The sequence below is a fragment of the Microtus oregoni genome, unplaced genomic scaffold, assembly GCF_018167655.1.
Source record: "Microtus oregoni isolate MIOR12 unplaced genomic scaffold, Mior012 000048F_ref0000485, whole genome shotgun sequence".
Lineage (NCBI taxonomy): Eukaryota > Metazoa > Chordata > Mammalia > Rodentia > Cricetidae > Microtus > Microtus oregoni.
This window is the reverse complement of record NW_024543222.1, coordinates 18,929,957-18,943,442: the sequence shown is the minus strand read 5'-3', so window position 1 is coordinate 18,943,442 and position 13,486 is coordinate 18,929,957. Positions and strand designations below refer to the sequence as shown.

Here is a 13,486-nt window from a genome sequence, read left to right as displayed (position 1 = left end):
TTTTAATGACAAATACAAAAGAATTCCTATCAGAGTCTTTTGGGTAGCAGCCCCTTAGGCCCCTTCAGGGTCTAGTCAAGATGCTACAGCCCATGAGGGAAATAACTACAAGATCTGAGTGTGGGTGAAAGAAAATAAATCAGCTCACACAGTTCTTCTCATAATTTCTTTTTTATTGTCCTTTTTTTTCTCCTCCAAGTTTTCTAGTTTATGTACACATACAGACACAATCATCAATTCTCTGGCAATAACAAGGTTACAGGAGTTGCATTTTTTTCAGGGTCATAAAAGCAGATAATAAGTACACAAACTGTAATTATATAACTGTAACTGTCAGCTTTATGATTCAAAGTGGGAATGGTTTGTGAAAGCCTTTGTGGAACTCTTAAGGGGGAAGGCAGTTAATTAAGAGAGGGAAATTAAATCGTTAGAGGAACTTAGGAGGGGAATTTGTGTGTTTTGTTACATTCTTAAGTGACTAAGCAAAGAGCTAAAATGTTATCAGTAGAAACCATGAACAAGATAGGATTCATCTTTTACTCAGTTTGCAGCTTTTTCCCAGGGGGCAGAGGGAGTATCAGGTAATTAGGCAACTACATAAACAAGCAGGGGAATACTGCTGCATTTGATCTGCATCAGCATTTCTGCCAAATGTGTAGCAGGCTGGTGGCGGGGGGAGTCAAATACAAGAATTACATTTACACCTAAGTGATAGAACAAGGAGGAGGCCTTTTAGTAACATAACAATAAATCAGGACCATGACTCTTTCCAGCTGTCTGGACTAAACTATGGCTTTGTTCCTGTGGTGTCTATGAAAAAAGCATTGACTTTGTTCAGAGTTGGGCAAATGGTTAATACCTTGTTTCTGTTATCTCATAAGGTTAAGAGAAAAACCGTTAATCTTCTAAGCTAAGATCTTGTATCAATAAACTGAGGTGAAAACAGTCAGTACAGAGCGTTAGTAGCCTGTTTAGGGTTATAACAGCGTTAATTGGGATGGCACTTTCTATATTGGTAGAAAGTGAATTCAGGGCAAGCATTCTTCCTGTCTTCTCTGAGGGCTAAACATCAGCCATTTCAGACAGACATACATGTCTGAAATGTCCTTGGGTGTCTGTGAATGTCTCAGTTGAGATCTCATTGTCTGGACACTAATACTGACCAACTGCTTAACGAAGGAGATAATAGCAGAGGGGCAGACTTCTAAGTTTATATCGGGGGAAATGGAACAAGGATCTGGTTGTGAGAACAAAAGTTTTGGCTGTGTGATTACTTCACCAGAATCTCACATCGCTGGAGGGAGTCATCCAATATACCAATGCTTAAGGGAAATTGTGCCCAATAAACAATTAGCACATTGTAGTTCTGTAGGAAAAATCTCCAAGCTGTAATGTAAGGGAAAGAACTGGTGTGGGACAATTCTATATTCTGTCACTTATGTTTTAAATAAACGCTGATTGGGCAGTAGCCAGGCAGGAAGTATAGGCGGGACAACCAGACAGGAAGTAGAGGTGGGGCAATGAGGAGTATTCTGAGAAGAAGGAAGCCCATTCCTCCCCAGTCCTCTCCAGACACTGAAGAAGCAGGATGTAACCTGCCCTGCTGAAAAAGATACTTAGCCATGTGGCTAACTTAGATAAGAATAATGGGTTAATATAAGTTATAAGAGTTACAAGAAGCCTGAGCTAATGGGTCAATCAGTTTATAATTTATGGAGACCTCGGTGTGATTTTCTTTGGGATTTACTGGGTGTGGGAACTGGGTAGGACAGAAACCTCAACAAAGCAGGCCCTCATGTTACAAAGAACTATGGCTTCACACAAGAAATCTGCAAGGAGGACAGTTAATACATTCAAAAGGTAGCATTCCTTATCACCTTACAAAATAAGGTTATCTCCATCAGATGTGCATCTGGTGGGTTGACCTCTGAACTCTCACTGTATAATTCTGCGACCTGCCAAGGACTGATTGCTTCTTCAGTATGTTGATCATTTGGCTGCTCCTGTACCAGCTGTTCTAATGTCTGTAATTTTTCTTATGTTAAAGGTTCCACCCAGATGGGATTTTCAGTTAATCATTTTAAATGTAGGGAAGTTGGTAACTTTGAAAGACCAGCAGCTGTTGTGTCTTGCTTATGCACAATCTGAACAGTCAGTGACTCTTCTTGATAATATCTTTTTTTATATTTCTCTCAGAGGCATTCTTTATTTTATGGTTTGTTTCTGAGATTGAGGAATGCTAATCTGGGTTTACCATTGTTGTAACAAGTCATACCCCCATAAATTCATTGCTATTGGTCACATATGCCTTTAATTTCCCTACCTATCCTACTGGCCCTATACATTTGACCCACCTTGTTCTTTTTTTTAAATTCTTTTACCAGAGGTAAAGTTCCAACACCTGGAAACTGAATATTTACCTTCTGAAGAAGCCATTCTGGATGCCAAGATGTTGGAGAAATTATTGTTACATCCAAACCTATGTCTATAATTACAATGTCATTCACTTGTATTTTTAGCTTTGTTCTTTGAACATTTAAAGAAGCATTAAGTTTTTTAATTGCTCTGTGGATGAGTTTCACCAATACTGACAGGGAATGTTTGAAATAAATTTGAGATTGGCGCCTGTAAGAGGCCCCTAAGGTGTTTCCCAATGGCAAAGGATTATCTTGTCTGTCACTTGTTGATCTGCATTCATTGGTCCAATGTTGGCCTTTGCTGTACCTTCTGCATATTTCAGAAGGTCAGGTCTTCTGTTTGAATCATCTCTTGAAAAAGCATTGTTTCTAGGAATGCCTTGCCTTTTCAGATGATCTTATTTACCACATTAAAACATCTGACCTTTTGAACTTTCTTAAAATTTTTAGAAATCACTTCTTCTATCCAAGTATCATCATAAGTGTGAGATCCAATATCAACTATATTTCAGATCCATTCATCTGTAGGGTCTGATCTTGCCTTTAAAGGCCTAATCATCCTTTTTCATTCTGAATTATCATTTTTAAAAGCCAAAGATTCAACTTATATTTGTCTAGCTTCTTAGTCCGATAACATTTTATGCACAGCTAAAGTCAATCTTTGTTTTAAAAAAATCAGTGAAGGGTTTTTGGAACCTTGTATAATTTTAGTAATGAATCAGTCCTCTTTCCTGATTCTTCATCCCTGTCCCAAGCATCCAAAGTTGCTGTACAACATATGGCCAAGATGTGATCATCAAATCTAAACTGTCTTTGCAAATCAGCATGCTCACCTTCATTGAGAAGCTGGTCTTGGGAAATTTCCATACCTCTGGCCCTACTTCATTGTTCTGTGATCCTAGCTTCCTTTCTCCCCCTTATTTTTCATTGTAACTGAGAACTACCTTCTAAGATTGCTGTAGCTAAAGCTTTTCAGTCTTGTGGGGGTATTTCTGTTCTGAGTTCTCTATGAATTTAACATTTGTTTCACAGAGTGTGAATGCATACCATATGAAACAACTGCTTCTTTAAATCTTTTCAAATCTAACATTTCTACAGGATCCATTTAACTTCTGATAGCCTTGGGGCTGCCTGTCATCTGGTACTTGTTCTTGTATGATAACTGGATATTGGTTTTCTAATAGCCTTGGGCTGTTCCTCTTCAGTTTCATAATTCAATGTGGTAGGTTCTGTTCTAAATTCCTCTGTCTGTGTGTGAATATTTGTCTTAGTTTCATTCGTAGATCTTTCTAAGGATTGTATTTTATCAGTCAATTTTTTTTATACTTGGAACCAATATCAAACTACTTTTTAAAGTATATAGCATGAATTACCAAAGTGATAATTACAATTAACATGTCAATCCCAGCTAAGCTGATTATGCCTTCATTTAATTTTTTTCATTTTCAAACCATACAGTGTCCTAACTCTCTGTATCATAATACTGTTCCCCATTCTTAACGTAAGAAAGACTTTATTTTGAAATTTTCTTTAAAGACTTTTGAATAAAATTTCATTTCCTCCTAAAGAATTCCTGGGTGTCTCACCAGATCTGCTGACTTCTCAGTTTTTCTACAGCAGCAGTGTTTGACTGTGGGGAGTGCCTCGGGGTACCTAGGTAGCCAGGCTAGTACCGTGTGCCCACTGGAGTGGCAGCGGGATGCCGCTGCACTGCACGATCTGGGTCGAGAGCACTTGCAGCTTCTTGCATATCCCCAGGGGCTGAGGGTGTGCAGCAGTGGCAGCAGCAGTAGAAGACTAGCAGGTGCAGGCAGGTGTCAAGGCAAGCAGGCTGGTCCAGGGAAGGCCCACAAGCTTCAGGGAGAGGGAGTGAGCCACCTGAAAAATGGACACGGGGGAGGGGGATGTGCAGGAGAAACCTGCTTGGCAGGAAGTGAGGGCACAGAACTGACTGAATGACAGCCAGCAACTGTCTCGGGATCAGGTATCAGGGTAAAAACTGGATTGATCAGAGAAACAGTGGGGGAAACAACCATTGGACTCCTCTCTCTTTCCTTCCTCCATCCAAAAAGGGCCTGTGAATCTTTCTAAGCCCCTCTTTTCTTATTAAGCCCCTGCTAATAATTCATGGGTCTCTCTCTATATGTCCTGGGTCCTTCAAAACTTCTATGGGTAATTCTGGTCAGCTAGTAGTAGCTAGCTCCACCCTCTGATTCAAGGTAAACTTTATTGTTAGTACCAGGATTGTCAGAGTCTGATCAAAATATCAGTGAGACCATGTAGCCCTGGCTGTCTTCAAACTTGCTGTAAAGACCAGGCTGGCTTCAAATTCACAGCGATCACTGCCCTTGACTCCAGAATGCTGGGGTTACAGATGTGCACTTTTCTTGCTTTTTTTGCATGGCAAGTTTCTTACTCCAAACATTGTAGTAAATTTCATTTTGGGTATATCGTAGATGTTGATATTCCTATGTGTTCCCAGGTATGGCTATTGTTACTCAAAAGGATTTCACCATTTTGAATCTATCAGTGAAGGTTTGTGAGAGGGTAATATAAAGTAGCCTTTACAACTTCTGATTTATAACTCCTAATATATGTTCTAAGTGCCTTGTGGCCATCGGCCATTAGTTCTCCTGCCTGGCATGTGTGAGTGCCCTGTGGCCATCTGTTATTTGCATGTGTGAACAGACAAGATTCCTAACCACCTACGAACTAAATTATTATTCTTTATACTCAATTGGCAGGTTCCCCCCCCCCATCTGTCAGTAGTTTCTTCACACACAGTATTTAGCACTTTGCTGAATACATGAGCTATCTGGCTTCATGGTTCTCTTTTTCTTAGTGTGCCTCTTACCTTATGATACTCTGTCCCATCAACTATAGTCACTTTGATTTTCTTGATTTCTCAACTCCATTTCTGTCATCAAATTGTCTACCGTTTGTTACTTTGTGTTCCTTCCTGGCAACACAGAATGTCTTCCAGGGCAGTAAGTTAGTATATAGTCAGCTTTTTTTTTTTTAGATTCATTTATTTATTATGTATACAGTATTCTCAGTATTCTGTCTACATGTGTGCCTCAGGCCAGAAGAGGGCACCAGATCTCTTTACAGATGGCTATGAGCCACCATGTGGTTGCTGGGAACTGAACTCGGGACTTTTGGAAGAGCAGGCAGTGCTCCTAACCACTGAGCCATCTCTCCAGCCCCTATAGTCATCTTTTCACCGCTGTGGCAAAATACCCAAGAAAGACAACTAAATGGAAAAACTTTCTTGAATTCCCAGTTTCAGAGATTTTAGTCCATGATCACTGCATTTTGTCACTGTAGACTTGAGGGGACACAGAGTGTGAGTCTTCTGACCCTTGACTCGTGCAAGGTTAGCAGTCATCCTACTGGACAGTAGTCCTCAAGACAGTTCACACGTACTACTTCAAGACTACTTCCAAGTGGAACGGTTCTTCACTGTAGTAGGGACACACACAGAAATCATTGAATGAGGACTAGATCTTTCTCTTCAGGCCATGACAATGGTAATAACTTCTTAAGGACTACCCTGAAGTATCAGAATTGAAACAGTGATCAATCAGACCACTCGTTGATCAGGATTGCTAGAATTATGCATAGCCCTGCCCCTCCCCCACCTAGATCCAAAGCTATGTCAGCCCTTGAAGATGGACTTGTGATCACAAGGCTCTTTTGGTGTTTGTTGTCACAAGTGTAGCCACATTAAATAAAGCTGTCTTTGCTTGTTCCCCCTGACCCCCCCCAAAAAAAACAGAAACAAAATAGCACCCTGGTTTGGTTTGATTTGGTTTTGAATATTTGTTTTCTTGGTTTTGAGTGAGGGAGGTTAAATCCATTCACTCTATTTTGGCCAGAAGTCGATATTACTCTTTACATCTTTTTGTTTTGATTCAAGATCAATATATGGCAGGCGTTAACTGTCATGTTTTTGGTTTTTATCAAAGACATTTCACTACTTTTTCATGAGCCATGAATTGACATTCCAGGCTGGATTTGTCTGTTTCCTCATCAGTAATCAGGTTAAATATCTGTACTGCTTTCTTGAATGGGACTTTAAGTGACCTTTCATGCTGAGTTTGATCACATGTAAAGTAAAATGTTGAAGATCTTCAAATTATTATTTTTATATACTGTAATTTGAGAATATCCAGTGGCTGATGGTGGCACTTAGGAGGTAGAAGCTCATGGATCTCCATGAGTTTGAGGCCCAAAAGGTTTATATAACAAGTTTCAGGACAGTCAATGCTACATAAAGAGACCTTGTCTCAAAAAACAAACACAGGAGGAGAAAGGAGAAGAGGTGAGAAGGAGAAAGGATGAACCTATGGAATTGTTGAGACCTTAAAGATCCTATTCTCAAACTTCTTTTACATGGCTGTTTTTGATAACCTTGTTGCAATTAATTATTACTTGGTAGTTACAAAATCTTTTCAACATCAGTTAACTAGTGTTTTCTCGAAGGCCTACCCTGCTTTTCTTTTTGAGTATCATTAGGAATTCAGATTGTCTTTACATTATATTGTATTTATTGTATTTCATTATAATTTATTATTCCTCCTTTTTTCTTGCTTTCTCTTTGTGTCTATCAATGTGTGTGTATGTATATGCACACACACACACACAAACACACACACACATGCACACATAGATCAAATCCAGGGCCTTGCACCGCTACACAAACACCATGCCAAAGAACTGCACCATGGCCCTTATTCATTGGAACACAAAAATAATCCAGATTTGGTCAATGTGATCCATGTTGCCATTTAACCATAAAGTATGGGTTAAAGTGGGCTATTTTAGGCCTCACATAATCTATTCTAATCTAATAGTAGGAATAGAGAAAAGCATCCCTAGGTTGGATGCTTGCTCAGGCCCTGTGCATGACCAACCCAGAGTGAGACTTGAGTTGAGGGGAGTTGCTTCTACTATCAACATCTCCTAGTTCTGTTTTTGTCTCCTGTTTTAGGCGTGTCACCTGGTTCGGTTCCTGTCACTTTTGTTAAAGGCACACACACACACACACACACACACACACAACACTTGCTCTTCTGTTGAACACCTCTGTCCTCCTCCATGATTACTTTCAGTATCAGAGAGCAGCAATTTGCCATTGAGTCCCCACCCAACTGAACATGCCTCAAGAACTCTGTCCTCTGCGACCCTGTGGTAGCCTTGGCCTGCCTCTTCTGTACCTCAGTAAGGCTTTTCCAGTAAACCAATTCTCTGTTTTTCTATTTACAGAATCTTACCTAGACATATGGCCTGCTGCCTCTGCAAATATAAAACTGATATTGAGGTTGTCTGCAAGACAGTCAAACTGCATTGCCATACTGGATGTCTGACAAACACAACACATTGTCGTGAGTCTCTTACCTGATGAATGTTTTAATTTTATGTCTTACTTTTTAACTAGTTATGAAAAAGGCTCATCCACACCTTCTCTTTTGCTGAAAGTTGGATTCTCAGCTATTATTGCATGATTAGATAATAGAACTGTTCCATATGCAGAAAGAGCAAAAGAAAGGGGTAAAATGGGAGAGAGATAACATAGATGACCACAAACTCTTCACTATGCTGTCTGCCTGGTATCCTGCTTCCAATAATTACTTTTGCATATAGTACACTTCAGTCTGTAAGCTGGCTTTTTGTACATTAGGTCTCAAGTGATCTCCTACTTTTGATATCTCTAGACAGATTTTGTTTGGTTTCTTTTCTTAATTTTGTAAGTGATGCCTTTTTATTTGGAATCTGAGAGCAGTGAGTGCTGCCTCACTGTGCTGCTGGAGCCGGGAGCTCTTCCATGCCCACACCGACCACCTCCCTACTGTTTTGAACCTCAGGCTTTTCTACCGCCAAATCTTTCATGTAATTTTAAGTGTTTTTCTAAACTGAATATCTCGGCACATGGCAATAATCCCAGCTACTCAGGAGGCTGAAGCAAGATGATCCAAGTTCAAGGCCAGTCTAGGCAATTTAGTGAAAACCTAGCTCACTTTTTTTTAAAAAAAAAATATTTTAAAAGGGGACAGCGATACAGCTTGATAGTATAGCTTGTGCTTAGCACTAAAATATTTTCTATGTATTAGGTTTATTAGCAATAACTTCATCCAAAATATGACCGTTTTCTTGCCTAAATAGTTTAAATGCAAGTCTTTAGCCTTGATCTGGAGAAGAGAAATAGAAGTGGCATTTGACTGTCTATATAAATGTCATTTATTTTTATTTAAGAAACCAATTACATTCTCTTTTTTCCACAGAAATGGCAAATAAGCATTTCTCTTATTTTACACATCAGAAGTGTCAACTGCTGTTGCCTCTTGCTTGAGTTATCACTTCCTAATTCTGAGCAGTCCATAGGCACACATTTTTCTTTTCACCACTCCTTCAGGCCCTCACTACCACCTCAAATCCTCTCAATTCTCCTGGGAAAGAAACACAGCTACACAGTGACTCACTTGACCTTCCTACTACCAGAAGCCTTGTATTGTTCCCATGTGGACCTGGAAGAATGAGAAATGAAGTGAGAACAGGCTTCAGACAAGAGTAGCTCTGACCTTGTGCATTTTATGAGTTCGAGTAATGTTTATCTAGAAATTGCTATTCTATAAATTGATTTTACATAAGAATAAAACCCAGTACATTAAACATGTCTTCACCTACACCTCATAACCCCCTTCACTCAGGCAAGAACCAGAAAGATGCACAGAGAGGATGCTCCTGTTTCAGGAGCTGGAATACATGCCAACAGAGCCTATGGGAAGAAATTGGGCGGGTAGGTGGAGAAGGACACACATCCAGATGTGAATGAGAGGTGCCTGCTTTAGCATTTCTGGCCTCACTCCCCTCAAAGGTTGTCCATCACCATAGTTAGCTGAGGTTGTATCAACAGAGGGCACATTGAAACGATGGAGAGAGGAAACCTAGTGGGCCTCTCGAATCTGAGGCAGATGGTGTAGATGTAGAAGCCTGAGGAGGTTCAGTCAGCCATGCAGAGAAGAAAAGCTGGCTTTGTCTTCTGGCTCTGGGTCTCTCTCTACTGGTCCACTGGCTGTCTTGAATAGACTTCCTGTGTGCACACTGTGGAATGTTCCCAGGAGGTTCCTACTTTGCCAATGACACTCTTTCTTTCGGTTGCTCCCATTTCACAGAATTTAGTTTAGTGTGTTTTCACACACACACACACACACACACGCACACACACACACACACACGGCATACCAGTATTTGCTGGCCCATAATTTATTTGACTACAGTGTGTGACTATGAGCTGAGAAAGGGGTAAAAGTATTCTCTGACTAAAAACAATCTCTCCATCTCTGACAGTTGAGGAAGCATCTATAGGGAACCCAGAAGGGGCATTCATGAAGGTGTTGCAGACCCGGAAGGAGAATAACAGCACTGAACTCATTATTGAACCAGAGACAGGCTATTCAGACCAAGAAAATGCCAAGTACTCCAGCTCCATGGAAGAGGATATCAACTTTAATGATGAAAATGATGTTATGAGTGCCCTGAATTACATACTGCCATATTTCTCTGAGGGAAATCTGGAAGATGTAGTATCAACAATGTTACCATACATTAAACTGCTGTTTTCTCATGACCAAGATTCAGAGAGTTCCTTGGGATCTTTGCAGAATGATACACAAAGTCTTTTTCCTACAAATGAATCTGAATCTGGTAACTTCACTAACAAAAATAAATTGAATAAACTTTATTTTCTGGAAAAGTTATTAGATGAAGAAATTGATGAGGTTAAAAAGGAAGAGAAAACTATACTACATAAGGAGAAGTCTAATAATTCAGGTAAAAAATTTAAGTGACAAATATTTGGAAAGAGTTGGACACCTGCCCAGGCAGAGGAAAACAGTCTTGCAGAGATTGAGAAGGCAGAGAAAAGACTCCACAGCCTGAACAGAGTGCTCAAGAGGACAGGAAGCATACAGAAAAGGCACTTTAAGGGAGTGAGTGACAAGAGCCTGTGGGATAAGCAGAGTGTCCAGACGCCTGTGGAGAGTATTGCCAAAGACGGACAGCTCGGGAGCCCACCCACAGTGGAGTAGCAGCAACTCAGTATTGTTCAGAAGATCAGAAAATTAGTGAGAAATTCCTTCCACCCAGAGCCCTTGCTCCCAAAGGAGCATGGGGAGGCAGTGTCTTCTTCCCCAGAACAGTCGCTGGTGGACAAGACTCTCACTACAAAATCGCTGCCTGAGTTCATAGACAGACGAAAAGACTTGTCTTACACCATTTTAGTTTTAGAAAGTGCAAATTTAAATGTGAAAAGAACGAAGGGGTCTAACCCTAGTTTACTGTCTGAAAAGACACATAGAAACCTTAGGAAGAAAAAGTATCATTTCCGGTTGATTGCAAAGAGTCCAGCATCCTCTGCAGTGAGGAGCCTGGTAAATTCCCCTGCAGGAGGGGTCTTTTCATCTTTAGGAGACCTGAGTTATGCAGAAAAGCCTTTTTCAGAATTAGATGCTGCCTTAGGACCTCCTTCCAAAAAACCTCTGGCTGCATCTGATATTGATAATATTGAAGAACACATCTTTGAACCAACCACCCCTATGTCTGAAGAACCTATATCAGAAAATATATTCCCTGAAATGACTGCTGTAGAGTCTTTTGGGCCTACATACGATTTGATTCCAACAGATATCACTGTGCCTGAAGAAACTGCATCAGAAATTATACCCTCTGAGAATCCTATTGTAGAGTCTCATGTGCTTACCTCCGATTTAATTCCAACAGACATCACTGTGCCTGAAGAAGCTGCATCAGAAATTATACCCTCTGAGAATCCTATTGTAGAGTCTAATGTGCCTGCATCTGGTTCAATTACAACTCTTCAGCAAGCCAGCAAGCCACAGTTAGACTTCATCTTGGGGCCTGACTCCCATGAATTTGCTTACTCGTTGCTGATGTCACCAGGTAAACGCTTTGAATCTCAGCTAAACCAGCAGCTGCGGCCCCTCATCCCCAACAACAACGTGAGAAGGCTTATTTCTCACGTTATCAGGACTTTGAAGATGGATTGCTCTGATCCCAGTGTGCAACTGTCCTGTGCCAAGCTCATCTCCAGAACCGGCCTCCTGATGAAGCTTCTCAGTGAGCAACAAGAATTCAAGTTGTCCAGGGCCGACTGGGATACGGACCAGTGGAAAACTGAGAACTACATCAATGAGAGCCCAGAAACCCAAGGTGGACAGAAGGGTCTGGAACCAAGTCAGGTGAGGACAATGTTGGAACTGAGTCCCCTGTACCCTCTCAGTCATTTAAGCAGAAAGACTGGAGGCTTCTATTCCAGATCTTGTATTGTCCACATAACACTAGCCCAGCCAAGACAGTGGTTCTCACTATGGTTCTAAATTTATTGACAGAAGGCAACCTAAAACTCAAAACATAAAAATTGTGTTAGATAGGTAGCACATTTAATTTGGTATGTTCTTTTAAAATCTGCAAGCTACTAATGTAGAAAACTTTTATTATTTTTTTCATATTGTCATTTTGTTTTATAGTGTTGGGGATTAAATTCAGGACCTTGTATACATAATATACAAGGACTTGATCACTAAACTATATACTGTAGCCCATAGTCTTGCTTTTGTTTATTGTGCTATTGGGGCATTCTGTTTTGTTTTGTTTGAGAAAGGGTCTCACTATGTAGTTATATCTAGCCTAGAAATTGCTGTGTAGACCAGGCTGGCCTTGAACTTTCAGAGATTCACTTGCTTCTGTCTCCAGAGTGCTGGGATTAAGAGCCTCACCAAGCCCAGCTCTTAGTTTTATTGAGTCAAAGTCTTTTTGTATAATCCAGGATATCCTAGAACTTACCTGGTGTTCTAGGTTGTCCTTGAACTTATGGCAGTCCTCCTATCTTAACTTCCCGATTGCTAGGTTATATATATGTTACCATTCACAAGCCCAAGAAGGAATTTTAAGCAATTAGCCTTCACTTTCTGTCATTCTTTTAATTTTATTATTATTTAATAGCCACACAAATGTCCATTCATTTATTTCATATATTCCAGCGCACAAAAGAAGTTCCGGGATACAGCTACAACAACAAAGTCATCTTGGCAATATCTGTAACTGTAGTAGTGACAGTGTTGATTATCATTTTCTGTCTCGTTGAGGTAAGGACAACAATACATTCCTGTGTCCAGCATGTGCCCGGTCTGTGTCATAGGTTTAGAGGCCGCGAACTGAAAACCTGAGCCACTGACCCTCTCTGTCTACAAATAATGCCCCCGAGTGTCCACAGGTACTCTGTGAAGTCGGGCTCCTCAATGTCAGGTCATTATGTAACGTTCTGATTTGGTGTCAGACTGGTGGTGTTGCCGTGAGAGGCTGTGGGAGCAGTGGAGAGTTCTCTGTCCGTGAGGATGGTGGAATTTTGAGGCTAGATGGCAGAAATCAGCATGGGGTCAGTTCATGACCTCCGGGAGGATGTCCTCTGGCCCCTGTACAGGCAGCACCTCCACACCTAATGTGGTTGTGACCTCCAGGGAAATCTCTGTAAAGTCCTATATTGCTCTTTAGTGGTGTATACTGTTCACCACTGTGCTGGAATTTATTCACATTTTCACTATTTTTTCTGCCAATTTAGATGATACTCTGTGAGTAGAGTAAGCATGCCCAGTATTTTGCCTACAGTAGATAACAGTGGTATTCAAAGAAGAGAAATGACGCATTCCATCAATTCTACTATGAGGGTGATAGAAATCAGTACTTATTAAAATAGCATCAGAGAAAGATGTTTGTGTACTTCTGTAGTCCTTGCTCTTAGGAAACAGAAGCAGGATGATCCATAGTTCACAGTCGTTCTCAGCAATGTAGTGAATTCAGGCCAGGGATATATGAAATGCTATCTTAAAAAAAAACAGATTAAATAGTAACAGACAGAGAAAAGCAATGGACAAACAGTGCGGGGACTGTTGGGGTCTGGGGATTTATATGGCCTGTGCATGCTAAGCATGAGCTATATTCCTAGACACTTAAGACTTTTGAGTAATTTAATAGTTTAGTCAACTGTGGAA

General features: G+C 40.6%; 1 protein-coding gene across 1 annotated transcript; it reads left to right on the top strand.

The window, feature by feature from the left end:
- Positions 1 to 7,685: 7,685 nt before the first annotated feature.
- LOC121436040 (leucine-rich repeat-containing protein 37A-like) lies at positions 7,686 to 12,731 on the top strand (the record flags this gene model as incomplete). The annotated part of the gene is made up of 4 exons (XM_041635612.1): positions 7,686 to 7,804; positions 9,768 to 10,124; positions 10,566 to 11,677; positions 12,479 to 12,731. Coding segments are annotated over 4 exons (1,774 nt in total), but the record flags the coding sequence as incomplete, so codon positions are not given.
- Positions 12,732 to 13,486: the final 755 nt, after the last annotated feature.